The sequence below is a fragment of the Lepidochelys olivacea genome (genome assembly GCF_965140295.1).
Source record: "Lepidochelys olivacea isolate rLepOli2 genome assembly, chromosome: 20".
In the NCBI taxonomy this organism is placed as follows: domain Eukaryota; kingdom Metazoa; phylum Chordata; order Testudines; family Cheloniidae; genus Lepidochelys; species Lepidochelys olivacea.
This window is the reverse complement of record NC_140430.1, coordinates 20,334,582-20,362,575: the sequence shown is the minus strand read 5'-3', so window position 1 is coordinate 20,362,575 and position 27,994 is coordinate 20,334,582. Positions and strand designations below refer to the sequence as shown.

Sequence of the window (27,994 nt, the reverse complement as noted above, 5' to 3'; positions counted from 1 at the left end):
TAGTCTGTGAAGGAAGCTTATTGGAACATCTCTAGGGGTGAGATTTACCTGTATTCAGTTTCTTAATGTATCAGGCTTAGACTTGTGTGTTTTGTTTTATTTTGCTTGGTAACTCACTTTGTTCTGTTTGTTATTACTTGGAACCACTTAAATCCTACTTTTTATACTTAATAAAATCACTTTTGTTTATTAATTAACCCAGAGTAAGTGATTAATTCCTGGGGGAGCAAAGAGCTGTGCCATCAGTGTTATAGAGGTTGGACAGTTTATGAGTTTACCCTGTATAAGCTTTATACAGAGTAAAACGGATTTATTTGAGGTTTGGATCCCACTGGGAGCTGGGTGTCTGGGTGCTGGAGACAGGAGCACTTGCTGAGCTGTTTTCAGTTACGTCTGCAGCTTTGGGGGCCTGGTTCAGACCCTGGGTCTGGGTTGCAGCAGGCTGGCATGTCTGGCTCGACAAGGCAGGGTTCTGGAGTCCCAAGCTGGCAGGGAAAACGGGCTCAGAAGTCTCAGCACATCAGGTGACAGTCCCAAGGGGGTCTCTGTGACTGAACCTGTCACTCCTGGCTCCCAGATCCCCTGCTCTGACCACTAGACCCCCCCAGTCTCAGCCAGGGGCTGTGCAGCACCCAGCATGATGGGGCCCTGATTTTGGCTGGGGTCATTACCCTCTAACCCTAGTACAAAGAATTAACAAGAGCAAATCTTTGCCTGGCACCCGCTTTTGCTCTGTTTCAATCCCCCCACCCTGTTTCTCTCAGCTGACATGAACGAGGTGCCGCATTTCACTTTAAGGCCACGTCACTTTCACCTCCCGGCGCTGCTCTGCTTCGCTGGCAGAATCCTGCCGGGGAATTTCCTGGTTGTTTGAGCCCCTCTGCAGGCTCTTTGGCCGGGCTTCACGTTGTATAACCCCTGGCCCTTCTCGGGGTGCTCCCTGCAGCTAGCCAAGACGGCAGTGTGAAGGGAGGCAGCGTGGCCTCAAGGGTAGCGCACTGCCCTGGCCCTCAGGAGCCCGGGGATCTCCTCCCAGCTCTGCCCTAGGCCCGCTGGATGAGCTGGGGCAGGTCACATCCCCTCCCAGTGCCTCGGTTTCTTAGATGACGATTCTGTGACCTGCTTTTCAAAGGGACCTGAGCTCTAGGGTTTATTCTTGTCTGTTCCTCCACGTCCATTAAACCACCTGCCGGGCAGGAAGCTGGGCCGTGTCTCGCTGCCCCAGGCTGGCGGGGTGTGTTCTGGGCTCGCTGAGGAAAGCCCTCTGCCAGGAGAAAGCAGCGAGAACCCGGGAGTCCTGCCTCCACCCACAGCCTGCACCAGGATAGTTCGCTGTCCCCCCCCACCACACACACAGTGGCCACTCTGTGAACAGCAGGTGCTGTAGATCCTGTAGCTCCGGCAGAAGCAGCCTGGGCTGTCGTACCCTGAGGTCCCAGGTTCTAGACCCGCGCACGGGCCCCTTATCTCTCCGTACCATCTCCTTGTCCATGAGCAGGTCTGGGCTCTCCAGGTACTTCTGCAGGGTTTCACAGGCCGCTAACAACTCCGGGCTGAGTCCTGTCCTGCAACGAGAGGTGGGAGCAGGGGGCTAGTGGGGTCTAACCCATTGGGGGGGGGTTTCCTGAATCTTGGGGGGGATGAGAGGACGAGCCAGGGACTCTAGTGAGTCCTGCAAAGGGGGCTGGTCCCTGAAAGCGGCATCCAAGGGTTATGTTGGGCCTAACGGGCAGCAGGGCCAGGGCAAGGCGGCCGGAGGGGAGAGCTGCCCTCCCCAGGCATGGTTCAGGACAGACGGAAGCCAAGGAGCCAGCTGCTCAGGGCATGATCCCGGCTCCGGCTGCAGCCCCGAGAGCCCAGCCTGGGCCCAGGTTAGTCCCAGCTGGGTGGGGGCAGAGCCCAAGCAGGTGCTGAAGGCGTTAGCCCAGCTAGGATCCAGACAAATCCCTGGCACAACATTCCCCTCCCAGAGCTGGGAGAGAACCCAGGAGTCCTGGCTCCCTGGTCTAACCCCCAACCCCACTCCCCTTGCACGAGGGCGCAGACCCCTGTACAGTTACCCAGTGGTGCTTCCTTGTGCCGTGCTGGGGGGTTCCCCTGCCGTCGCCGTGTTGCCCTCTGCCGGGACTCTCTGGGGGGCCAGCACCTGCCCCGCCGGGGGCCCCTCGCTGGCCTCATGGTACTCGCTCTCCGTGCTCTCGTTGTCAGAGGAGTTCTCGGCCGTGCTGGAGCCCGAGGAAGTGGACTCGTACCTGAGGTGGGGAGTGGGGTCAGAGCTGGCAGGGCAGCACCAGGTCTCGCGCCCCTCCCCGAACCCAGGAATCCTGGCTCCCAGCCCCCCTGCTCTAACCGCTAGACCCGCACTCCCCTCCACAGCTGGCAAATAGAACCCAGGAGTCCTAACACCCAGCCCCCGCCCACCCCGCTCTAACCACTAGACCCCCATTTCCTGAAACAGGAAGCGAACCCAGGAGTCCTGGCCACCAGCCCCCTCTCCTCCTGCTCTGCAGTTCTCCTTACCCGCCGTTGACGCCCACAAACTGGAGAGTTTTCTTGCTCGCCATCTCCGGGGCCTCCTCTTGCCGCTTCGTGCCGGTTCTGACGCCCCCCTGAGCCGGGGCTGCAGGGAGACAAGCAGAGAGGCCAGGATCAGAGACCGGCCCGAGCCCCCCACCCCTGAAGCCCCTTGGCCGCTCCTGAAGCTCCTGGCCCACCGTGCCCCTCACCTGGGTCCTCTGCCTTGCTTGGACACGGTGCAGCTGGCTGAGCTGGGACAAGGTCCGGGGCGACTGCAGCCTCTGGCTTCTGGGGGGCTCCGGGGGGCTCTGGGGGGGGGCGAAGGGGGGCAGAGTTAGAGACACAGACCCATGCCCAGGTGGCACCACTGACCCTGGGCTGGCTGACGGGGGAGGGGAGATGCTCAGATGCCGGCTGGGCCTGGCCCGGCAAGGCTGTGACAGGTGCCCAGCGGGCAGGGGGATGGTGGAGTGTGGGGGAGGGGCTCTAAGAGGTTCGGGTGGGGGTTGGTTGGGAGATAGGATCAGAGACCCCCCGCCCCCCCCTTAGCAGCAATCCTTGCATCCATGGGCCCAGTGCCTCCCCAGCAGGTCCCGTTCCACCCTCTAGCCCCCCGCACCCCCCGGCAGGTGGGGCAATCTGGGGGGACGACACTGGGTGATGCAATGAGCCCGGCTCATGGTAATGGTGGACTAACAAGGACGCTAATCGAATCTCACGCTCCCGCCTCAGCTCCAGCAGTCCAGAGCCCCTGGGCAGGAGGGGGACCCAGGGGTCCGGGCTCCCAGGACCTCTAGGCAGGAGGGGCACCCAGGGGTCCGGGCTCCCAGGACCTCTAGGCAGGAGGGGGACCCAGGGGTCCGGGCTCCCAGGACCTCTAGGCAGGAGGGGGACCCAGGGGTCCGGGCTCCCAGGACCTCTAGGCAGGAGGGGGACCCAGGGGTCCGGGCTCCCAGGACCTCTAGGCAGGAGGGGCACCCAGGGGTCCGGGCTCCCAGGACCTCTAGGCAGGAGGGGCACCCAGGGGTCCGGGCTCCCAGGACCTCTAGGCAGGAGGGGGACCCAGGGGTCTGGGCTCCCAGGACCTCTAGGCAGGAGGGGCACCCAGGGGTCCGGGCTCCCAGGACCTCTAGGCAGGAGGGGCACCCAGGGGTCCGGGCTCCCAGGACCTCTAGGCAGGAGGGGGACCCAGGGGTCCGGGCTCCCAGGACCTCTAGGCAGGAGGGGGACCCAGGGGTCCGGGCTCCCAGGACCTCTAGGCAGGAGGGGGACCCAGGGGTCCGGGCTCCCAGGACCTCTAGGCAGGAGGGGGACCCAGGGGTCCGGGCTCCCAGGACCTCTAGGCAGGAGGGGGACCCAGGGGTCCGGGCTCCCAGGACCTCTAGGCAGGAGGGGCACCCAGGGGTCCGGGCTCCCAGGACCTCTAGGCAGGAGGGGGACCCAGGGGTCCGGGCTCCCAGGACCTCTAGGCAGGAGGGGGACCCAGGGGTCCGGGCTCCCAGGACCTCTAGGCAGGAGGGGGACCCAGGGGTCCGGGCTCCCAGGACCTCTAGGCAGGAGGGGCACCCAGGGGTCCGGGCTCCCAGGACCTCTAGCCAGGAAGGGGAACCAGGAGTCCGGGCTCCCAGGACCTCTAGCCATGAAGCTACAAGCCCCGGCTAGGGCTGGGAAGGGACCCAGGTGTCCTGCGTTGCACTCACTGTCTTGTGTGGTTTCCCAGCCCTGCACAACCCTTTCCCCGCCCCACCCCACAGCTCCATCCCAGGCCTTCCCCCCAGCCAGCCCCCATCTCCCCTTCCAGCTCTTAGGTTTAGGCCAGCTGCCCCCCACATCCATCCCCCCCCAACTCCACTTGTGAGACCAGAGACCCCTCAGTCAACAAGAAGGGGCCCGATTCTCAGTGATGCTCGCCCCGCCCCCGGGGTGGAAGTGCCCCTCTGAGGTCGCTGCTCCCTGGTGTAGGGGGATGGGTCAGGGGCAAGGCCAGAGCACATTATGGGTATTCTCTGCTCGGCCATGCATGAGGTAGAGCAGCCCCAAGGCTGCTGGAAGTGACACGGGGTCTGGGCAAGACAGGGAGAGGGGAAGGAGCTAAAGAGGCTCAGACCCCCTCCCCCAAGGACAGGCTGGACATTTGCGGAGAGAGCTGGGGCCCCAGGAAACAAGCCTGGAGCCACCCCAGAGGCACGGGCAACGGGACTGGGGGGCAAGTACGTTTATCCATCCAGCCGCCGGGAAAGGACCGAAAAGAACCAGAGCTCGCCAGGCTCCTGGATTCCCAGCCCCCTTTGATCTCCCCAGGGAGGAGGCTGCTTAAAGTCTCTCTCATCTGCTCTAAGCAGCTGGCCCCAACCATCCTCTCCAAACAACCCCCTGCGATTTCGGACAGGCGGGAGACGGGGGACGGCCAGCGGTGCCCCTTCCCCCGCGATTTTGGGCTGGCGGGAGACGGGGGATGGCCAACGGTGGCCCCCCGCGATTTCAGGCAGGAGGGGGATGGCCAGCGGTGTCCCCCCGCGATTTCGGGCAGGCAGGAGACTGGGGACGGCCAGCGCTGTTATTGCAGGAGCCGTCGGCACCGGATTCTGCTCTGGTTCCAACGGGGACGGACGCTGGACATTTTAAACTCAACACGGGCTGGGTTCTGGCGAGATCTCCCTCTAATGCCCGAAGTCCCAGGGCCCGAGTTCCCCAGGAGACTGGAGCCCACGCTCACTGCGGCCCAGCTGGCCGTGCAAGGCTCGGCAGCCAGCGGGTTTATTTTGGACTCATTTTGATGGCCGGCAAAGTTTATTTTTAAGCATCTTTTCTCTATTTTTATCAGTTTCGGTTTCCCCAGTTGCGCTGGCTGACGGGGTCCAAGCACAGCTTTGCAGTTTCCCCGCTGGTGGGATATTACGGAGGGGCAGGCAGGAATTGTTTTTTACTGCAGCCGCCGAGCGTCCAAAAGGGAACACGCTGCAACCGGTCCAACCCAAACCGCCTGGGGCACAGGTCCAAGAAGCCTGGGGGAGCAGCCTGAAGTCGAACGCCGACGGAGTCTCAAGCAGCGGCTCGCTGGCTTCGCCCGCCTGTGCCCTTCGCTGACTGCCGTGGGCGAGATCTTTCGGCTGGGTCCGTGCCATGACATCGGCAGTCCCTGAGAAAAATCTGACCCTTCCGAGCCTGGTTCTAATCGATGGACCTTGTTGTAATACAAGGTATGAACTCAGGGCCCCTTGTTCCCTGCAAAACCCAGCTGTCTTCTTACCCTTAACTTGAGTAACGAGCCTAATCAAGAGGAATTTGGAGGTCACATTAAACTCCAGACGCCCTTATGACCTTGATCTGCTAACTTGTGTTCGACTCCTACCCACCGCTCACTCGCCAGAGCTGCGGCCAGTTAGACCGCACCTCGCTGCGCCGTGTAGACGTGCCCCATAGCTGGGCTTTCAAACCAGTTTAGGTCGGGCTGGTTGGACGAGTGCAGATCTCACCAGAACATGCAGCCTTTCCCTGGGGGGCACTGCATTGGATAGGTGGGGGGACGGGGGGACGGGCCGGCTCAGGGGGGTGGGGAATGGGACACGGGGCCTTTCCCATTTAGCTCTGCCCCCCAATAATCCCCACCCCAGCACTGACCAGGGGCTGGGGAGCCCCTGAGGAAGGACACAGGGAGCCCTCCCACCCCCCCACAGATGCCTGCGCTGGGCCCTACCTGGTGAGGCTCCACCGCCCGGGCCCGTCTCCTCCCCGCGGGGCTCGGCCACGATGCTGATCTTCTTAACGCCGTGGATGGGGGCGGCGTGGGGCGCGGCGGCGTGGATGGGGAAGGCCGTTTCCACCACCACGGCCTGGGGCGGCGTCCCCGGCTCCCCCCGGGTCAGGGCCCGCAGGCTAGCGTAGGGCTCCTTGGTCTCCAGGCTCTGTGCCCGCTGCGGCCGGTGGGCCACGCCCGTGGCCTTGCTGGCGGCGATCTCCGGCTCCCGCTGCACCTGGATCACCTTGACCGTGTCCGCCTTGACGGGCACCTCCTGCTGCTGCCAGCCGGGGCGTCCCTCCTGCCCGGCCGTGCCCGGCTGCGCCAGCTTCTGCTGGGCCCCCTGCAGCTCCCGGAGGGCCTTCTGCAGCTGCTTCTCCAGCACGGCGACCTTGGCCGACAGGGCGAGCGCGGCCTGACGCTGCCCCTCCGGGACCAGCTCGTGCTCGCTCACCCCCACCCCCACGCTCCGCCGGTCCCCCGGCTCCGCCGTCCCCACCCCCACCGACCTCACCTCCTTCCGCTCTGCCGCCGGTGGGGGGGTCAGGGGGGCCGAGCCCCCCGAATCCAGCCTCCGGCTCCCCCGCAGCGGGGAGGTGGCCCCCTCCCCGCCCCTGCCCTCCTCCGGGATCTCGATGTAGAGCTCGCCCCTGGCTTTGCCCTTCCCAAACCCGCCCGGGTGGCCCAGGAACTTCTGGCTCTTCAGCTGGACGCTGAGCTGCCGCTTCTCCTCCTGCAGCACCGAGACCTTCACCTGCAGCACCGGGATCACCTTCACCTGCTCCTCCAGCTGCCGCAGCTTCTGCAGGGCCCCGGCCATCTGCTCCCGCACATGCTGCAGGTGCCCGGGGCTGGGGCACACGGGCGTGGACAGCCCCGAGCCCAGCGGGGTGAACCCGGCCGGCGCGCCGGGGGGCTGCCCGCCCAGCAGGGAGCTGGAGGAGCCCGAGACGCTGCTGTGCAGGCTCCCCAGGCCCCCCGCCTGGTCCTCCAGCTTCTTGCGGGCGTCCAGCAGGGTCTTCTCCACGCGGGCGTTGAAGGCGCCCGTCCCGCCCGGGGGGTAGAAGCCGGGGGCGCAGTAGGAGTAGGAGGAGTGGCGGCTGTCCAGGCTGGCGTTGGAGCACAGGGACTCGGTAGAAGTCCACCAGGAGCCGGCGCCGCGGGGCAGGGAGCTGTGGCGGGGCCGCCGGTGAACCGGGACCCGCCGGATGGTGTTGCCTTTCTCGATGTCGTCCACGTACTTCAGGAAGTCCAGGTCGAGGCGGTAGCCGTACGGCGTCTCCACCGAGTAGGGCAGCTGCGGCTCCTGGGCCCCGAAGGCGGCGGGGGAGGTGGGGGTGGGCTTCCCTGCAAGCCGGGGGAGGGCAGGGGTCAGTGGGGGTGCACAGGCGTTAGCTGACTCCCCCGCCCCGCCCCCATCCCTGTTTGCAGAGAGAGAAAAACTGAGCCACGAGAACGTTACCCCCAAGTGCATCAGTAACTAGACCCCCAGCGTCCTGGCACCCAGCCCCTGCCTCACTAACCCTTCCCCTAGCTGGGGATAGAACCCAGGAGTCCTGGCACCCAGCCCCCTCCCCTCCCAGAGCTGGGGATAGAGGCCAGGAGTCCTGGCTCCCAGCCCCCCTCCCCACACACACATTAACCACTAGACCCCACTCCCCTCCCCGAGCTGGGAACAGAAACCAGGAACACCGTTAGGCCCCTGGGATTTGGATTTATTCAGCGCCTTGCACCCTGGAGGAACCCACAGGTCCTTAGAAAACCAATTTACCATCTATAGGTGCCCAGGCAGCTTCCTTGTCTCATGGGTAGAGTGCAGCCACCTCTGGGGTGGGGCACAGCAGCTGACTAACACCCCACAGCACCGCTGCACTGGACAGGAAGCGAGGCTCTTGGGTTCGACTGAAGCCGCATTGGGGGCAGATGTTGGCCCAGACTCCTGGTTTCACACCTGAGCTCTGCAAAGCGGGCCCAGAGGTCTTTGCACTCCCTGTGCCCTGAGCACAACACTCACCTGGGAAACCGGTCTCCATGTGCAGCACCTGCGCCATCCTGGCCCGGGTCCCCGCCTCAGCCCGTCACCGAAATCCGGGGAGCCCTTAGCAAGCGGGAAGACGCAGCCCCACGACCTGCAACAAGAGGCAGTGACGTGGCTGGGAACACGGCCGGGGGAGGAGACCGACCAGGGGGCCCATCTAGCTCCAGGCCCCCCCAGCCTCGAGGGGACTGGCTGGCCCAGGAGTCCTGCCTCAAACTGCTACACGCCCACTTTCCTCCCAGGGCTGGGGAGAGAACCCAGGCGTCCTGGCTCCCAGCCCCCCTGTTCTAACCCACCAGCCCCCCTCCCCTCCCAGAGCCGGGGAGAGAACCCAGGAGTCCTGGCTCCCAGCCCCGCTCCCCTCCACCACGATCCCAGTTTGCTTAAAGCCTGACTCTCCGGGCCCCGTACCGCCCGCCCCGCCCCGCCCCTGGCTCTTGCCCTCCCAGTGACCCAGCGCCCAGACCCCCCCAGCACTTTCCCATCTGCTGTGTCTGGTTTCCTGGCCCCGCCAGGCTGGGCCCTGAGCCAGCAGCATGGATCCCGCCCTCCCCCATCCGCTCGCTGGGGGGTCCTACGGGGTGTCCCCTCCCCAGCCTGCTCAGCCAGTCACGGGGCGGGGACATGGCCTCCCACTGACCCACAGTGTCCCCCCTCCCTCCCACTCCCTCCCCCAAGAGCCCCTCCGACTGCAGGGGGTCTCTTCCCCACTCCATCCACGCCTGGAGCCCGGAGCAGGGTCCCCCACCCAGTGTGGAGCCCGGGACCTGTTGGGGGGAGTCCTGCTCTGACCCCCCATCAGACCCCACTCCCCTCCCAGAACCAGGGAGAGAACCCAGGAGTCCTGCCTCCCAGCCCCACCCTGCTCTAACCCACCAGCCCCCACTCCCCTCCCAGAGCCAGGGAGAGAACCCAGGAGTCCTGGCTCCGACCCCCACCCGCTCTAACCACTGGACCCCATTCCCCAGCCAGGCATTAACGTGAGCTGCTTGGCCAGGCTGCTCAGCTGGGGTGAGCTGGCGTTGCTCCGTCAGCCGCAGGGGAGGCCCGCTGGGGCTCCGGCCCCCTGGCACCGTCACGCCAAGGGCATTTCTGCCAAGGAGCCAGGCGCAGAGAACCAGTGACAGGGGCCAGGGAGCCACAGGGACTTTCCAGCCCCCCGGCCAAGCGGAGCTCTTGGCAGGGTCATTCCCGGTGCCAGGCCTCTGGGAAGTCTGATGCTGGGCAGGGGAGGGGGCTGGGAACTGGGCCAAGACAGCGTCTCGCTGGGAGGGGGAAAGCGCCCCCCTGGGGTTGGTCTGGCCTCCCTGGCAGGGGACTGGATCCCTCTGCCGGGCACATCGACGCCTGGCGGCAGGACAGGAGCGTGGCTCTGGGAGGAGGTGGTGGCTGGGAGACAGGGCTCCTTTCCCAGAGTTGGGGAGAGAACCCAGGAGTCCTGGCTCCCAGCACCCCGGCTCTCCCGGACCCCACTCCCCTCCCAGCGCTGGGGAGAGAACCCAAGAGTCCTGCGTGATCCCTACAGATGCGATGCCAAGGGGGGGGCTGGTGGTGCCAACCCCAGAGCACGGGGCTCTGACGCTGTGTTAATCTTGGGGTGCACCCGCCCCCCCCAGCCGCCTGCCCACAGGCCTGCATTCACCCGCATTGCCCCACGCACCTCGGCAAAGCCCCGAGCCGGGATGCAAGCGGCCGCCGGGCTTGGGGGGCGAGATGGACACACGGACACGGTGAGAGACCCAGACAGCATGCACACGTGCCCCCTCCCTCACCAGCAGGGGAAACACACCAATGGCATTGCTGGACCGGGGCTGTTCACGGCACAGTCCGACCCACATCGGCATGTGGCTGGTGCCCATTGATTTTTCCATGTCCCGCTGGGTCGATGGGGCCTTTGCGCCCCCTCCCTGCGATGTCGGCCTTAGGGGCAGAGGGCTCCGCTGCCCTGGTGCTCTGGGAATGGCGCTGGGGGGCGGGGGGATAACTGGGCCCCAAGCCCCCTGCTCAGCCCGTGGGGGGGGGGCACCATCCGATCTACGGCATCCAGTGTTTCCCCTTTGCAACCCCCCACCACCCAGTCAGCCAATTAGGAAGCAACAAAATCAAGCAGAAGGGAAAATAGTTCATAGCCAAGGAACAATCCCCCCGCCCCCGAGGCTGCCATAGTGACCAGGGGTGGCATCACTCGCAGGATGCCGGGGTTCACGGTGCAGCCGGTGCCCAGGCCGCAAGGGGCTGAGATCTGGTCACAAGGGGGGGGAGGTACCCGGAGGGGAGGGCGAGAAGCGTGCGGTTGACAGAGATCAGCTGGGCACCAGAGGAGAGATTGTCCCACCTACAGCAGGTTAAGCGCCAGTGGGGGTCGGGGGGGGGCGGCTGGGTTGCGAGCTGGGTGCTGGATCGGTCAGCCCCCCCCTTCTGGTCAGTTTCCAGGCGCTGGGCTCTGCCAGGAGAGGGGACCCGGGGGCATCGGGACGTTTTCGTGTCATGACGGCGCCCGGGAGCCCCAGCCACGGCCCAGGCCCCCGTTGTGCCAGACGCTGCCCCCCACGCACCGAGGGCCCGTCCCTGCCCCCCCCAGGCCCTAGTCCATGGGGATAGGAGGGACTCGGGCCCAGCAGCTGTGGGGGCCACCCGGACCCCGCTCCCCCAGCGGAAGAGCGGGGCCCAGCCATGCTGGTCCCCCCGGGCCCCCGCTCAATGCCCACCTGCAGGACCCAGTGACCCCCCCCAGCCCCCGACTCCCCAGTGCCGGGGACCCCGTTGGGGGGCACGACCCCGGCCGGGCTGAACAGGACGGATGTTGCTGGGGGAGGGGGTGGCTCCGTAGCTAAAGCATCAGATGGAAAATAAAACAAATGGTTTAAAAATAGAAGTGGGGGGGGGCAGGGGAGGGAGCTTTTGAGGCACAGACCCAGGAAGCAGCGTCTGGGGCCGGGGAGCTGCCAAGGCCGGGGTGGTGGGGGGGCAGTGGGGGGAGGCAGAGCAAGATCAGGCCCTCTGCCCATTTCACCAGAGCCCTGCCCCCCCAGCCCTGCCGGTGCCCCTCACTCCCCACCCGCAGCCCCTGCCCCCCCAGCCCTGCGGGTGCCCCTCAAGGGGAGAAATGGAAACCCAAATCTCCTGCCCAGCCCGAAGCTGGGCTCCGGCCCCTTTGGTGGCTGATTTGAGAAACGACCTGGGGCTGCTGACCCAGCAGGGGGAGGGGCAGGAAGCTGGAGAAATGGGAGGCAGGTGGGGGGGAGGGTCTGTGTGAGCCGGGGAGAGGGCAGAAGGGAAGGGGGGGAGCGGGGAGGGGCAGGGGCTAGGGGAGCAGATAGGGCAGTGAAGGGGAAGGGCATAGAGAGGTGGGGGGAGATGGGGAGGGGGGGACCGCAGCAGGCGAGGGGGGAGCACGGGAGTTGGGGATGGAGCGGATGGGCAGTGGGGGGAGAGCAGGGGATGGGCAGGGGAGGGGAGCACAGGGAGAGGGGGAGGGGGGATGGGCAGGGGAGGGGAGCACAAGGAGAGGGGGAGGGGGAGGGGGGATGGGCGGGGAAAGGAGCACAGGGAGAGGGGGAGGTGGGGGGATGGGCAGGGGAGGGGAGCACAAGGAGGGGGGATGGGCGGGGAGGGGAGCACAGGGAGCAGGAGAGAGTGGAGGGGGGGATGGGCAGTGGGGGAGCAGGGGAGGAGTGGGGGAGGGGCAGGAGAGGGGGAGGGGCAGCGGGGGGCGCACGGGGAGGGGGGGAAGGGCCCCCGCAGCCCGGGTCCTTTCCGTATATGGCAGCGATTTGCTCTAAAAATAAACAGTTTTGCAGGCGGCTACGTGAGAATTTCCTGCCGCCGGGCCAGGCTCAGCCCCCCCGCTGACCCCCGCCTGCAGCCCCCCCCAGCCAGGGGCACGGGGGCAATGAGGCAAAAGCAAGAAGAGGCCCTTCCCCTCGGGGGCGCCAGCTCCCATCCGGCCCCGGGGGGGGACTCAGGGATTTCCCCAGCTCAGGCCTGTGTGTGCCCCATTGTGCACCAAGCGTGGCAGGTCTGAGCCCAGGCCCCGGTGGCCAGCAGGGTGGGGGGGTGGCTTTACCCTCAGGGGCCCGGCTCCCCCCCCAGGGCGCAGAGCAGGGCCCTGGGTGCCAGGCAGGGAGGCAGCCATGGGCCTTGCTCTGGGAACCACTGAGGCACAGCAGCCCCCCCTCCCGCCCCACGCAGGGTCCTTCCTCCTGGGGCAGCCCTCCTCCTACGCGCCCCCCTGCGAGTGTCACCCCCTGCCCAGCCCAGAGCGGGGCGCCCCTTCCCCCTCGTCAGCCCTTAGCAAAGCTGGGGACCCCCCTGCCCACCCATGGGGCTGCCGCTGCAGCCTCCTCTGGAGGGGCCCTTAGGGGGGCCGCGTGGGGCGAAACGAAGCGGACCCGGCTGTGTCGTGTGCTGCATCTAACTGCCCATCCCCCGGGAGCCCCTGCTCCAGCCACGGGTCCCCCAAAGGCTCCCTCGCACCCCCTGCCCCCCAACTCCTGCCCCGCCAAGGGGAGCTGCCCGGCCCCAGTCTCAGCGGGCTACATTGGGGCTAAGCAGGTGGGTCCCTGGCCCGTCGGGCAGCGCGGCCGGGTGCCCCCTCCCTGGGCACAGTCACCTGTGAGCCCTTCATTGCACAACCAGGGACCCTTCGACCCCTCTGGTCCTGGGGGGTGGTATGCTCCGCCCCCCGCGGCCGGCGACCCACTCTCACCCCAGCCAGCGGTGCCTCCCGATCACTCTGCCTGTGCCGGGGGAGACGGGATGCCAGCACCATGCTGCCCCCGGGCACGTCGCCCCCCGAGCCGTCCCCACCTGCCCAGCGACGGTCGCTGCCCTGCGGAGCAAAAGGCACCAAGTGTCAGTCACTGAACGGAGGAGAACCCAGGAGTCCTGGCTCCCAGCCCCCCCCCCCCCCCCCAGCTCTAACCACTGGACCCCACTCCCCTCCCAGAGCTGGGGAGAGAACCCAGGCGTCCTGGCTCCCAGCCCCCCTGCTCTAACCACTGGACCCCGACTCCCCGGAGAGACCCCCCGGCGTGCTCTTCCCCCCGCCCCCGCAGCAAGCTGCCAGTCTGTGCATGGAGGAAATTTAGCTTCGCTCCTGAGCCTCCCACCACAGGCCGGACGCGGCTCAGCCTCCCCCTGCCCCACCCCATGGGGTGGGGCAGGGGTGGGTCCCCCTCCTGGCAGCGTCTGGGAGCTGAAGGATGTGGGGGAAACGCCCCGCCAATGCTGGACTCACGCTCAATTGTTCCATCTCCCCCTGGACCCCAAAAGAATTCGTATTAAGAAACAGTGAGATTGAGGCACTGCGCAGACCCCAGCCGAGACCAGGGCCCCGTCACGCCCGGCGCTGCCCAGACCCCAGCCGAGATCAGGGCCCCGTCGTGGTGGGCGCCGCCCAGACCCCAGCCGAGATCAGAGCCCCGTCGTACAGGGCCCCGTCACGCCCGGCGCTGCCCAGACCCCAGCCGAGACCAGGGCCCCGTTGGGCCAGGCGCCGCCCAGACCCCAGCCGAGATCAGGGCCCCGTCACGCCCGGCGCTGCCCAGACCCCAGCCGAGACCAGGGCCCCGTCGCGCCCGGCGCTGCCCAGACCCCAGCCGAGATCAGGGCCCCGTCGTGGTGGGCGCCGCCCAGACCCCAGCTGAGATCAGGGCCCCGTCGCGCCGGGCGCCGCCCAGATCCCAGCCGAGACCAGGGCCCCGTCACGCCCGGCGCTGCCCAGACCCCAGCCGAGACCAGGGCCCCGTTGGGCCGGGCGCCGCCCAGATCCCAGCCGAGACCAGGGCCCCGTCACGCCCGGCGCTGCCCAGATCCCAGCCGAGACCAGGGCCCCGTCACGCCCGGCGCTGCCCAGATCCCAGCCGAGACCAGGGCCCCGTCGCGCCCGGCGCTGCCCAGACCCCAGCCGAGACCAGGGCCCCGTCGCGCCCGGCGCTGCCCAGACCCCAGCCGAGATCAGGGCCCCGTCGTGGTGGGTGCCGCCCAGACCCCAGCCGAGATCAGGGCCCCGTCACGCCCGGCGCTGCCCAGACCCCAGCCGAGACCAGGGCCCCGTCGCGCCCGGCGCTGCCCAGACCCCAGCCGAGATCAGGGCCCCGTCGTGGTGGGTGCCGCCCAGACCCCAGCTGAGATCAGGGCCCCGTCGCGCCGGGCGCCGCCCAGATCCCAGCCGAGACCAGGGCCCCGTCACGCCCGGCGCTGCCCAGACCCCAGCCGAGACCAGGGCCCCGTCGTGGTGGGCGCCGCCCAGACCCCAGCTGAGATCAGGGCCCCGTCGCGCCGGGCGCCGCCCAGACCCCAGGCGAGACCAGGGCCCCGTTGGGCCGGGCGCCGCCCAGATCCCAGCCGAGACCAGGGCCCCGTCGCGCCGGGCGCCGCCCAGATCCCAGCCGAGACCAGGGCCCCGTCGTGGTGGGTGCCGCCCAGACCCCAGCTGAGATCAGGGCCCCGTCACGCCCGGCGCTGCCCAGACCCCAGCCGAGACCAGGGCTCCGTCGCGCCGGGCGCCGCCCAGACCCCAGCCGAGACCAGGGCCCCGTCGCGCCCGGCGCTGCCCAGACCCCAGCCGAGACCAGGGCCCCGTCGCGCCCGGCGCCGCCCAGACCCCAGCCGAGACCAGGGCCCCGCTGGGCCGGGTGCCGCCCAGATCCCAGCCGAGACCAGGGCCCCGTCGCGCCCGGCGCTGCCCAGACCCCAGCCGAGACCAGGGCCCCGTCGCGCCCGGCGCTGCCCAGACCCCAGCCGAGACCAGGGCCCCGTCGCGCCCGGCGCTGCCCAGACCCCAGCCGAGACCAGGGCCCCGCTGGGCCGGGTGCCGCCCAGATCCCAGCCGAGACCAGGGCCCCGTCGCGCCCGGCGCTGCCCAGACCCCAGCCGAGACCAGGGCCCCGCTGGGCCGGGTGCCGCCCAGATCCCAGCCGAGACCAGGGCCCCGTCGCGCCGGGCGCCGCCCAGACCCCAGCCAAGACCAGGGCCCCGCTGGGCCGGGTGCCGCCCAGATCCCAGCCGAGACCAGGGCCCCGCTGGGCCGGGTGCCGCCCAGACCCCAGCCGAGACCAGGGCCCCGCTGGGCCGGGTGCCGCCCAGATCCCAGCCGAGACCAGGGCCCCGTCGTGGTGGGTGCCGCCCAGACCCCAGCTGAGATCAGGGCCCCGTCACGCCCGGCGCTGCCCAGACCCCAGCCGAGACCAGGGCTCCGTCGCGCCGGGCGCCGCCCAGACCCCAGCCGAGACCAGGGCCCCGTCGCGCCCGGCGCTGCCCAGACCCCAGCCGAGATCAGGGCCCCGTCGTGGTGGGCGCCGCCCAGACCCCAGCCGAGATCAGAGCCCCGTCGTACAGGGCCCCGTCACGCCCGGCGCTGCCCAGACCCCAGCCGAGACCAGGGCCCCGTTGGGCCAGGCGCCGCCCAGACCCCAGCCGAGATCAGGGCCCCGTCACGCCCGGCGCTGCCCAGACCCCAGCCGAGACCAGGGCCCCGTCGCGCCCGGCGCTGCCCAGACCCCAGCCGAGATCAGGGCCCCGTCGTGGTGGGCGCCGCCCAGACCCCAACTGAGATCAGGGCCCCGTCGCGCCGGGCGCCGCCCAGATCCCAGCCGAGACCAGGGCCCCGTCACGCCCGGCGCTGCCCAGACCCCAGCCGAGACCAGGGCCCCGTTGGGCCGGGCGCCGCCCAGATCCCAGCCGAGACCAGGGCCCCGTCACGCCCGGCGCTGCCCAGATCCCAGCCGAGACCAGGGCCCCGTCACGCCCGGCGCTGCCCAGATCCCAGCCGAGACCAGGGCCCCGTCGCGCCCGGCGCTGCCCAGACCCCAGCCGAGACCAGGGCCCCGTCGCGCCCGGCGCTGCCCAGACCCCAGCCGAGATCAGGGCCCCGTCGTGGTGGGTGCCGCCCAGACCCCAGCCGAGATCAGGGCCCCGTCACGCCCGGCGCTGCCCAGACCCCAGCCGAGACCAGGGCCCCGTCGCGCCCGGCGCTGCCCAGACCCCAGCCGAGATCAGGGCCCCGTCGTGGTGGGTGCCGCCCAGACCCCAGCTGAGATCAGGGCCCCGTCGCGCCGGGCGCCGCCCAGATCCCAGCCGAGACCAGGGCCCCGTCACGCCCGGCGCTGCCCAGACCCCAGCCGAGACCAGGGCCCCGTCGTGGTGGGCGCCGCCCAGACCCCAGCTGAGATCAGGGCCCCGTCGCGCCGGGCGCCGCCCAGACCCCAGGCGAGACCAGGGCCCCGTTGGGCCGGGCGCCGCCCAGATCCCAGCCGAGACCAGGGCCCCGTCGCGCCGGGCGCCGCCCAGATCCCAGCCGAGACCAGGGCCCCGTCGTGGTGGGTGCCGCCCAGACCCCAGCTGAGATCAGGGCCCCGTCACGCCCGGCGCTGCCCAGACCCCAGCCGAGACCAGGGCTCCGTCGCGCCGGGCGCCGCCCAGACCCCAGCCGAGACCAGGGCCCCGTCGCGCCCGGCGCTGCCCAGACCCCAGCCGAGACCAGGGCCCCGTCGCGCCCGGCGCCGCCCAGACCCCAGCCGAGACCAGGGCCCCGCTGGGCCGGGTGCCGCCCAGATCCCAGCCGAGACCAGGGCCCCGTCGCGCCCGGCGCTGCCCAGACCCCAGCCGAGACCAGGGCCCCGTCGCGCCCGGCGCTGCCCAGACCCCAGCCGAGACCAGGGCCCCGTCGCGCCCGGCGCTGCCCAGACCCCAGCCGAGACCAGGGCCCCGCTGGGCCGGGTGCCGCCCAGATCCCAGCCGAGACCAGGGCCCCGTCGCGCCCGGCGCTGCCCAGACCCCAGCCGAGACCAGGGCCCCGCTGGGCCGGGTGCCGCCCAGATCCCAGCCGAGACCAGGGCCCCGTCGCGCCGGGCGCCGCCCAGACCCCAGCCAAGACCAGGGCCCCGCTGGGCCGGGTGCCGCCCAGATCCCAGCCGAGACCAGGGCCCCGCTGGGCCGGGTGCCGCCCAGACCCCAGCCGAGACCAGGGCCCCGCTGGGCCGGGTGCCGCCCAGATCCCAGCCGAGACCAGGGCCCCGTCGTGGTGGGTGCCGCCCAGACCCCAGCTGAGATCAGGGCCCCGTCACGCCCGGCGCTGCCCAGACCCCAGCCGAGACCAGGGCTCCGTCGCGCCGGGCGCCGCCCAGACCCCAGCCGAGACCAGGGCCCCGTCGCGCCCGGCGCTGCCCAGACCCCAGCCGAGACCAGGGCCCCGTCGCGCCCGGCGCCGCCCAGACCCCAGCCGAGACCAGGGCCCCGCTGGGCCGGGTGCCGCCCAGATCCCAGCCGAGACCAGGGCCCCGTCGCGCCCGGCGCTGCCCAGACCCCAGCCGAGACCAGGGCCCCGTCGCGCCCGGCGCTGCCCAGACCCCAGCCGAGACCAGGGCCCCGTCGCGCCCGGCGCTGCCCAGACCCCAGCCGAGACCAGGGCCCCGCTGGGCCGGGTGCCGCCCAGATCCCAGCCGAGACCAGGGCCCCGTCGCGCCCGGCGCTGCCCAGACCCCAGCCGAGACCAGGGCCCCGCTGGGCCGGGTGCCGCCCAGATCCCAGCCGAGACCAGGGCCCCGTCGCGCCCGGCGCTGCCCAGACCCCAGGCGAGACCAGGGCCCCGTTGGGCCGGGCGCCGCCCAGATCCCAGCCGAGACCAGGGCCCCGTCGCGCCGGGCGCCGCCCAGATCCCAGCCGAGACCAGGGCCCCGTCGCGCCCGGCGCTGCCCAGATCCCAGCCGAGACCAGGGCCCCGTCGCGCCGGGTGCCGCCCAGACCCCAGCCGAGACCAGGGCCCCGCTGGGCCGGGTGCCGCCCAGATCCCAGCCGAGACCAGGGCCCCGTCGCGCCCGGCGCCGCCCAGACCAGTAGATGGGTCCCCTGGAGGTGGGACATGTGGAGGGAAGGGAAAGGACATAGAGAGAAGAGGGCAGGGCAACCCGAAAGCGCCGCCGAAGCCCACGGGAGGGAGAGGGACACACAGAGACCGCGGACGAGGCCGGGGCGAGGGAAAGGAGCCGGCGAGGGCCGCGAGTTGCCGGCTGGACGAGCCGCTCCCTGACCCCATCCCCAGGAGACACCCCCTTGTCCTTCGCTTCCCGTGAGTCACCCCGGAGGCCCCGCCGGCGCTGGCTGGAGCTGGTGGTGAGCTGGACCTGGGAGAGGAGCTGCTCCGGGGCATCCACGCCGGGGAGCCAAGCGTCCCAGCCGGGGTCTGGCTCAGAGAGCACCCGACGGGGCGCGGTCGGCCCTGGGGGAACCGGGCTCAGAGCAGCCCCTGGCTGGGGAGGGATTTGGCCGGCTCCCGGGGCCCCGGCTCCCCCACGCTGGAACATCCATTGCTCCTGACCACAGCTGGCACCGTGGGATCCCTGCCAGCTCCTGGCTCTGCCCTGGGCCCCACCGCCGCCTCGGCCAGCGAGAGACCTGGCTCCTGCCCCAAATGCAGCCACCTCTGGGGCGGGACGCGGCAGGCAGGCGATCCCCTGGCAGCCTGGGCTGGCCAGTGCCCCAGTGCAGCCCTAGGGGGCGCTGTGCCGCAGGGGGGGGGGCAGCAGGGGGCGCTCTCTCCCGACACTGAGCCCCACCCTGTTCCCGGCAGTGGCCCATGGAGGAGAGGAGAGCGCCCCCCGCAGCAGGGAGTGGCCGCCATGGGGCTTTCCTGGGTTGAAGGAGCCAGAGTGGGGCTGGCTGGGGGGCGGCTGACTGACCTGGGGGGGGGCACAGGCTGCAGGGAATTTGCTGCACCAGCCCTGCCCCGGTGCCAGACAGCATAGGCCAGGCAATGGAAACCCCTCGCCCCCCGGCACCAGCCTGGGATCCCTGCTGGGAGCGCTGGGGGCGGGGGGGCACTGCACCCAGCAATGCCAGCACGCCTCAATCCAGACTCAGCCCCCTGAAACCCCAGCCCTGGGCTCCCCCCTGGCCCCTCACTCCCGCCCCGCAGCCCCCTGCTAGCCCAGCCCTGCCGGTGCCCCTCAATCCTGACCCACAGCCCCCTGAAACCCCAGCCCTGGGCTCCCCCTGGCCCCTCACTCCCGCCCCGCAGCCCCCTGCTAGCCCAGCCCTGCTGGTGCCCCTCAATCCCGACCCACAGCCCCCTGTAACCCCAGCCCTGGGCTCCCCCTGGCCCCTCACTCCCACCCCGCAGCCCCCACATGTGGCTTTGCCTATAGAAGGCCAGGAGGCCGGGGCAAAGCTGCCACATTCCTGCTTGTTTTGCAGCCGGGAGCTGCAGGGCTCTGGCTCCGGGACACGCCCGAGGGGTGGGGGCCACGCTGCCTGGGTGTGTCCCTGTGTCTGTGGTTTCCATGGACCCCTCCCCGGCCCGCCGCCCCTCCAGCCCAGCTCAGGCCCTGCTAATCCTGCGGCTCAGGGTGTCGGGAACCCCCAGGGCACCAGGGAATTGGGGGGGATCCAATAGTGTTAGAGGGACCCTGGCCTGGGCCTCCCCCCGTCCACCACCCAGGGACTGTCACCCCCCAGCCTTGGTGCATGTGCCAGGAGACTGGGAGTCAGGATGTCTGGGTTCTAGATTCAGGCCTGGGAGGGGGTTCTGGGCCCCCAGATCACACCCCGGGGCCCTGTGTCCAAGTGCTCTCCACACGGGTGCCCCATACGGACCGGTCTCTACAGGGCCAGGCTGCCAGGCTGCAGCTTGGAGGGGGAGGATCACAGAAGGGACACTCTCCCCCACCCCAGACCTCAGCACGGCCCCTTTAAGGCAGGTCCGCCCCCCCCCCCCAGCCCTGGGAGCACATGGAACCAATTAGTCTGGGCCTGGCTCGCATGGGTCCGGCCGGGGCTCGGGTTTCACGCCCAGAGCTGTACGCAGGGGAGGGGAGCGGGGGCTGGTTGTACAGGGACCCTGCCCCCACCGCTGAGATGCAGCTACCTCTGGGGTGGGGCCCCAGGGCTGGTTATACAGGGATCCCGGCTGGGAAGGAGGGTGCTGGGGCCAGGCTGGTGCCGGGGTGGAGTGGGTCGGCTGGGCCCAGGCTCAGGGGGTGCGGGGGGGGGGAAGCAGAAACCCGGGCTTGCTCCTGGCCGAGGCACCGGACTGGGTTTTCTCAGACGCCTGCGTCCAGCTCTGGTCTGAGCCACAGCGGCCTTGATCCCACCTGGCTCCCACTGACTGCGGGACCTGCCCAGCTCCGACCCCCGCCAGCCCCCCGCAGCAAGTGCAAATGCCCCAAAAGAGTGCGGGGCCACGGCCGGGGGGGCACCCGCCTAGCAGGAGCTCCGGGCGCAGACACAGCCGCGGATCAGTGCCCCCGTTCTAGGGCAGTCCCTGGCGAGGCCGCTCTGGTCCCACCCATGGTGCACTGGGCCCTGGGACGGCGCTGAGAGCAGTGACCCCTCCAGGGTGCCCATCCCCGGGGCGTCTGGGCCTCGGACACCACCCTCAGAGCCGGCCCTGTGGCAAAGACATGGACAGGATGCCCCAAAACCAACCCCATGGGCCAAGGCCAGGGTATCCCAGCCGGGCCCCGGGCCCTGCCTCCTGCCTCCCCCAGCCTGGGGTGGGTCAGAGGGGAAAGGCCCGGTGTCCTGTTCCCCTTCTGCGGCCGTGGGGATGGGCTCAGAGGCCGGGTGAGGGACTGGCATGGGAGGAGGGCAGGACCTCCAGATGGTCCATGCTACAGCCCCACAGATTTTGGACCTCCTGCCCCTGTCTCTGCCCCAGGGGGGAGCTGCAGGAAATAAATCAAGCCCCCACCCCCATCCCAGCTGGAATCCCACCCCCAAAGCTCCCCATCCTCCTGCTCTGAGCCCCCCCCAGCCACAGGCCCCGCCTGGGCCCCCTTAGGGACTTTTCCTACTTCCGCCTGGGCCTGGCATGAAAGCAGCGATTGTCTGACCTTCCCCCGCCGCCCGCGCCTCACTCGCACAACGGAGCCATTCAGCCTCGGGAGCCCCCCAGCCCCCTCCCCCCCAACGGGGTCCGGCCAGTGCGCAGGGACTGGGGGGAGCCGTGGGGAGGGCTGCACCTTGGGAGACGGGGCCCCCAAAATGGGGGCATCCGTGCGAATCCTCCCCTTCTGGCACAGACCAGGGGGTGGGAGAGAGGGGCTGCAGTGCGTTAAATGGGCTTGCAGGTTGTGGGGCAGATTCTGGAATAGGGGGGACGTTGGGGGACCCTTTCCACTCTCCCCAAATGGCACAGAGCCCCCCCCACAAGAAGGCAGGACTTAGCCCAACCCCCCCCGATTCTGTTCCTGGCCCTAGTGCCGAGACTGGAGGGAGCAGAGAGGCTGCAAAGGGGGAAAAACAGCTGCAGGCTTCAGGGCTTCGGCAGCCGCAGGGGGTCAGGAAGGACATGCCACTAATGCAGGGGGCAGGGGCCTCTGGGGTGTCAGGCGCTGGAGATTGGACAGGAGTGGCTGGGTCCAGGGATCCAGACTGGAGCGGCAAGGAACAGGGGGAGCCTGGCTAGCTGGGCCCATGGGGCTGGACTGGGTGGTGGGGGACAGTGTGGGGGCAGGAGGGATATCGGGGGAGCTGATCTGGGGGATGGCGTGTGCCAGGGGGATCCCACAATTCCCGTGGCCCCTGGGAACAGGCCCATCCCTCCGCCCCGAGCAGCCCCACCCCACACACTCACCCCAAACCCAGCCAGCCCCAAGTGTGGCAGCCACCCCCGACCCAGACAGGCCTGGGCCAAGCAGCCCGCATGGCCCAGGGCAGTGCCTGGGGGAGGGGGGGAAATCAGGCTGGGTCTCCTCAAGCTACGATGTGGGGAGACAGAGACTGGCTGATGTGGGTCGGATCCCCCCGATCCTCCCTGCAGGCCAGGACCCCCCCACCCTCTGCCCCATCCCTCCTCCCCTGCCCACAGCCCTACGACCCCCCCTTGCAATCCAAGCCCCCCCCAGTCCGAGCCTCCCCGCCCACTGCTGCTGCCCCATCCCCCATCCCCCCCTTCCCATGGGCCAAGTCCAGCCCCCAACCGTCTCGAGTTTGTCTCCCAGCACGACTGGGCCCAGCTACCCGCGGCCCCTCTCTGCCCAGAGCTGAGAATGGGGGGCCTGGGGGGCAGCACCCCTGTTGGGCACAGAAATTCCTTCCGCTTGAGCTGTTTTTGAGCCACCGTCAAGAATGTCCTGGGGGGGAGAGGGGGGGCGTCTCCTGCCCCGTTGTCCTGCTTGGGGCGGGGAGGGATCGGGGCCCAGCCTCCGGCCCTGCACCCTGCCTGGCCCCCCCAGGCTCCCTGGCAAGGAGCCTGTGCAGAAGCTGAAAGCAGCAGATCTCGGGGCCAGGTGGCCGCCCCCGAGGTGCTGCGGCACTGGATTGGGAGCCCGGACACCTGGGTTCCATGTCTGCCTCTGATCCCCTGGCTGAGTCCCTTCCCCCGCTCCGTGCCTCAGTTTCCTCCATGTGAGCTCTCATGGTACATGTCCCAGCGCCCAGCACGATGGGGGCCCCACATTTGACTGGGGGGACACACACAGTGGGGCCCTGATCTCGGCTGGGGTCTGGGCTGCAGCTGTCACGATGGGGGCCCTGAATTTGGGGAGACACACAATGGGGGGGTCCCCGATCCCAGCCATGGCTGCGTGAGGGTTTTCCCCCAGCAGCTCTTAGAGGTGGCCACGGAGGGGTTAATTGCTAATCGGCCCTAATCGGCTAATCCCGGTTCTGATCCTTCCCTTCTGACATCACACCTCTCAGCTGCTCCTTGGCACTGTCCCACCGTTACCTCCCCCACGGCCGCCGCACCCAGCCTGCCTGCCGGGGTGGGGACATGGCCCGTCAGGGCCCCGGCCACCCACCGAAACGAAACGCCACCCGATCCCGACCTTCACCCCCTAAACTTATTACTGGCCCCTCCCCCTAAATTCCACCCCCTTAAAGCTGGGATTCTCCATCGCTTCCCGTTCCCCACGGCTGCCGCATTCCCCACGAGAGGCAGCTACCTGTCTGCATGTGGGGTTGCAGGAAACGGGCCCTTGTGATTTATGGCCCTGATTCTGCAACCGCTTTTGCACGTGCACAACCGGGATCTTAGCCTGGGAGCTCTAGGCTCTGCCCCTCTGTGTCTGCAGCACCAGGCCCGCCAGGGCCCCGAACTTCCTGCAGCGTAGCTGGTAAACCTCCCGTGTTATAACCTCCCGCCAGTGTGGGAGCCTGTTAAACCAGGGGCATTTCCACCTGGCGGGTGAGTCCGGGGGGGATCTGGCCTCCAGCGACTGGAGGAGAAATGAGATACTGCTTACTCGATACTTAGTGCCCAGAGATCCGGCTGAGGTTGTGACCCCTTGTTGTGCCAGGCGTGGCCCAGACCCCGGCCAAGATCAGGGCCCTGTTGTGCCGGGCACTGCCCAGACCCTGACCGAGATCAGGGCCCCATCGTGCCGGGCGCTGCCCAGACCCTGGCTGAGATCAGGGCCCCGTCGCGCCGGGGGCTACCCAGACCCTGGCCGAGATCAGGGCCCCGTCGCACCGGGTGCTGCCCAGACCCCGGCTGAGATCAGGGCCCCGTCGCGCCGGGCGCTGCCCAGACCCCAGCTGAGATCAGGGCCCTGTTGTGCCGGGCGCTGCCCAGACCCTGGCCGAGATCAGGGCCCTGTCGCGCCGGGGGCTACCCAGACCCTGGCTGAGATCAGGGCCCCATCGTGCCGGGCGCTGCCCAGACCCTGGCTGAGATCAGGGCCCCGTCGCGCCGGGGGCTACCGAGACACCGACTGAGATCAGGGCCCCATCGTGCCGGGCGCTGCCCAGACCCCAGCTGAGATCAGGGCCCTGTTGTGCCGGGCGCTGCCCAGACCCTGGCCGAGATCAGGGCCCCGTTGCGCCGGGGGCTACCGAGACACCGACTGAGATCAGGGCCCTGTTGTGCCGGGCGCTGCCCAGACTCATAATAAGATCCAGTCCCTGCCCCTGGGATCTCCCAGTCAAGGGGTCATGGCCCCCACGTTACCCCCAGAGAGGCTAAGTGAGCAGCCCAGGGCCCCACAGCAAGTCGCTGGCAGAGCTGGGGATTTGACCCCCATCTCCCAGCCCTGGGCCATGTGCCAGAAGCACGACGCCGTCCGCCCTCTCCCCAACGGCCTGCGGGCCGCCCCATATCCCTTGGAGTGATTTCACCCCCCGCACCACCCGGCACCCTCACCTGGCACCCAGATGTGTAGGGAGAAGCCAAGATGCCTGACCCAGGGCTGCGGCTCAAAGCGTCTATCATGGGGGGCCAGGCCGGGCCCAGGGACCTGACTCCGGAACCCCAACTGGGAATCAAACTGCAGGCCCAGGGGGCCAAAGACAAGGCGCTTCCCCTGGGAGTCCCCATCCCACTCCGATCTCAGCCCCCAGAACTGGGTCGCTCCCGCATTTCCCTTCCCCAAGGCCAGGGAGCCACTCTGCAAGCCCCTGCCCAGCTGGCCCAGCCACTGGCCACCCCAGCCCCCAGCCCGCCCACACACAAGTGGAAAACAAGGGGTAAAGCCGCTAGAGTCTAATGACAAACATCTGGAGCTGGGAGACTGACCAGAGCTCCCCTCCCCCCGGCACAGTCCAGCCCAGAACCGTGCCCTTCCAAAATATATCCGATTGCCTCCGAGCGGAGCCGTCCCCGGCCCACAGCTCCCCCTCGCCGGGCTGGAGGGCAGGGACCCCGGGAGAAAAAGGGGCCCAGCAAAATACTCCAGCCTCTTCCAGAGCCGATTGGTCGGGAGTTGGGGACTTCTGAGGCCGCCTTTGGGCCCTCGCTGTGTTTCAAATGGACCACGGACAGCCCGATCGACGCCCCTGGGGTGCAGTTAGATTTCCCTACTCTCCGGGCTCCTCTCCTGGTCCTGCCCAATGAGGGGCTGGGGAATCCGGCTGGAAAGTCGCCTGGCGAAGAACGCGAACCCGAGCGAAGCAGAAGGCCGGGGATCGTCGCTCGCTTACCTTGGGAGAAACCCCGTCCCCACGTCGGACTCTCCTCGCCCCGTCCTGACCTGGCGAAGCGAGAAGAAAGGTCTCGGTTTAACGGGAACTGGCGGTTCGGGGGGCCGGGGGCATCGGGACTGCGGGACCGCGCGGGGTCAGAATCTGGGGTTTGAACAGGGGCCGAGAAAGAAGCGGGTGAAGTGACCTCAGCTAAACTCCGGGGACGGGACGGACGGGACCTGGTCTCCGCAGGCCCCAAAGGAGATGCCGGCTCCCTCCAGTTCCCCACCTTCCCCCTCGACGCCGTGCCTGCAAAGAGCCCCCCAGGTTGGCACCAAATTAGTCGGGCTCCTTGGGAGGAACGGGCGGGTTCTCTGGGTCTCCAGCCTTCCCGCGGCCCAGGTGCGCCCCTCGGGGGCCCCACGCCAAGGGGGCAGAGGAGGATCCGGGGGGATTTTGCAGGGTCTGGTACCGTTTTTCCCTCCGCTGTCAGTTTCCCAGTCTCCCAGGCAGAGACTCCAGAGCTCTGAAAGTGACCAGCCAGCCCAGCGCCCTGGGGCTGCCTTCGGTCCCGCCCCCCTGCCCGGGACACACCCCTCCCCAGCTAAAAGGGGCAGCGACCAGTGTGAGCGGGGCCCGATCCGGCGTGCGAAGCACTGGTGGGATAGAAGATCAGGGTAGGAAGGGACCTCAGGAGATCATCTAGTCCAACCCCCTGCTCAAAGCAGGACCAATCCCCAATTTTTGCCCCAGATCCCTAAATGGCCCCCTCAAGGATTGAACTCACAACCCTGGGTTTAGCAGGCCAATGCTCAAACCACTGAGCTCATTCCTCTGCCAGGAGCAGAACCAGAGCCTGGCTGCGGCCCACCGGGGAGCTGCACAACCAGGAGCCCAGAGCGCCAAGGGCTGGGCCTCAGGCTCGGCTGCTTCCGAGCTCCAGGCAAAGGGGATTTGGGCAAACTGGGCGAACCGGTAACGGCCACGTCTTCCTGAGGGTCTGGGCGGCGCGACGGGGCCCTGATCTCGGTTAGGGTCTGGGCAGCGCCCGGCCTGACAGAGCCCTGGTCTCGGTTGGGGTCTGGGCAGCGCCCGGCCGGACGGGGCCCTGGTCTCGGTTGGGGTCTGGGCAGCACCCATGGGGCCCTGGTCTTGGTCGGGGTCTGGGCAGCCCCCGGGCCACCGGGGCTCTGGTCTCGGTCGGGGTCTGGGCAGCCCCCGGGCCACCGGGGCTCTGATCTCGGTGGGGGTCTGTGCCAGGTAATATTCCAGGGGAATCTGTGGGGATTGAGGGGCCCATTTACACCCTCCATCAGCACAGTAAGTGGCGTTTATTAGGTGTATTACGGTAGCGCCCAGCCCCCACCCCGTGCCAGGCGCTGCACAGACCCAGAACTAAAAGCCAGGCCCTGCCCGTTGCGCTGCCCCTCTCCGGGGGCTCCTCCTGGGTCCTGTGGGCTGCCGCGAGGCAGGAGAAGGCAGCCTGGCAGGAGTTAATTCGCAGCGGCTGGTGACCGGCTCTCGGGCCTGGTTCTAATTTAGCTGCTGCTCCCGGCTCTTGGTGCATTTTTGCTTGGAGCTGAAACGTTACACGCAGAGTTTGTGGCTAGTGATAATGACGTGGGTTTGAGCTTCATGGGTGGAGCCCAGCCGAGATTGGGGCCCTGTCGCGCCGGGCGCCGCCCAGACCCCAGCCGAGACCAGGGCCCCGTCACGCCGGGCGCCGCCCAGACCCCAGCCGAGACCGGGGCCCCGTCGCGCCGGGCGCCCCCCAGACCCCAGCCGAGACCAGGGCCCCGTCACGCCCGGCGCCGCCCAGACCCCAGCTGAGACCAGGGCCCCGTCACGCCCGGCGCCGCCCAGACCCCAGCCGAGACCAGGGCCCCGTCACGCCGGGCGCCGCCCAGACCCCAGCCGAGATCGGGGCCCCGTCGCGCCGGGCGCCCCCCAGACCCCAGCCGAGACCAGGGCCCCGTCGCCGCCCAGACCCCGGCCGAGATCAGGGCCCCGTCACGCCGGGCGCCGCCCAGACCCCAGCCGAGATCAGGGCCCCGTCGCGCCGGGCGCCGCCCAGACCCCAGCCGAGACCAGGGCCCCGTCACGCCGGGCGCCGCCCAGACCCCAGCCGAGATCGGGGCCCCGTCGCGCCGGGCGCCCCCCAGACCCCAGCCGAGACCAGGGCCCCGTCGCGCCGGGCGCCGCCCAGACCCCAGCCGAGACCAGGGCCCCGTCGCCGCCCAGACCCCAGCCGAGATCAGGGCCCCGTCGCGCCGGGCGCCGCCCAGACCCCAGCCGAGATCAGGGCCCCGTCGCGCCGGGCGCCGCCCAGACCCCAGCTAAAACCAGGCTGGGGTTCGGATGCACCAAATCACTGTGGTGCTGCCGGCCGCAAGGCTCTGCTGCCAAACCCGGGCCCCGATCCTGCAGCCCGGACTCCACCAGGCGGCCGAGGTGGGGGGCAGATCCTGGAAGGGTCGGGCCCTCGGCCTGCACTGGGGCTCCGGGGGAGGGCGCAGGGAGAGTTGGGTTTTGCTCCTGCCTCGGCCCTGCCTGACTGGGGGGCAAGTTACATCATCCTGCTGGCTGTCCAGTTACACTGCACTCGAGGGTCGGGGTCTGGGCAGCGCCCCGCCCGATGGGGCCCCGGTTTTGGCTCCAGCTGCTCCCCCCTGCCCCCCCGGGGTAGCCGGCGAACCCAGCTGCGTCGATTCCTCACCCCGCTCGGCTGGGTTTCGGCTCAGAGGCCCAGGGCAGAAGGCGTCGCTCTGCAAACAGCCCAGCTCCCGTCTTTCCCATTGCTGGGGGCTCCAGCTCTGCCCTGACGCCCGGGGGAGGGCGCCCTGCCCCGCAGAGGGGGCTCG

At 69.2% G+C, this 27,994-nt stretch overlaps 1 protein-coding gene across 2 annotated transcripts in view; it reads right to left on the bottom strand.

Moving 5' to 3' along the window:
• The window catches only part of KANK2 (KN motif and ankyrin repeat domains 2), a 31,263-nt gene extending 5,580 nt beyond the window's left edge, over window positions 1–25,683 (bottom strand). Inside the window, exons 1-9 of one of the 2 annotated variants that reach the window (XM_084609943.1) lie at window positions 25,606–25,683; window positions 25,152–25,201; window positions 13,003–13,125; window positions 8,271–8,385; window positions 6,215–7,603; window positions 2,727–2,825; window positions 2,521–2,620; window positions 2,061–2,252; window positions 1,478–1,565 (exon numbers count right to left, since the gene is read on the bottom strand). In XM_084609943.1, the coding sequence (XP_084466069.1) occupies window positions 1,478–1,565; window positions 2,061–2,252; window positions 2,521–2,620; window positions 2,727–2,825; window positions 6,215–7,603; window positions 8,271–8,307 (1,905 nt within the window). In that variant the 5' untranslated portion in view covers window positions 8,308–8,385; window positions 13,003–13,125; window positions 25,152–25,201; window positions 25,606–25,683. Of the gene's footprint in view, window positions 1–1,477; window positions 1,566–2,060; window positions 2,253–2,520; window positions 2,621–2,726; window positions 2,826–6,214; window positions 7,604–8,270; window positions 8,386–13,002; window positions 13,126–25,151; window positions 25,202–25,338; window positions 25,553–25,605 lie in introns of those variants that run through there. The other variant, XM_084609944.1, reaches the window with a different exon arrangement.
• Between the last annotated feature and the right edge of the window lie 2,311 nt (window positions 25,684–27,994).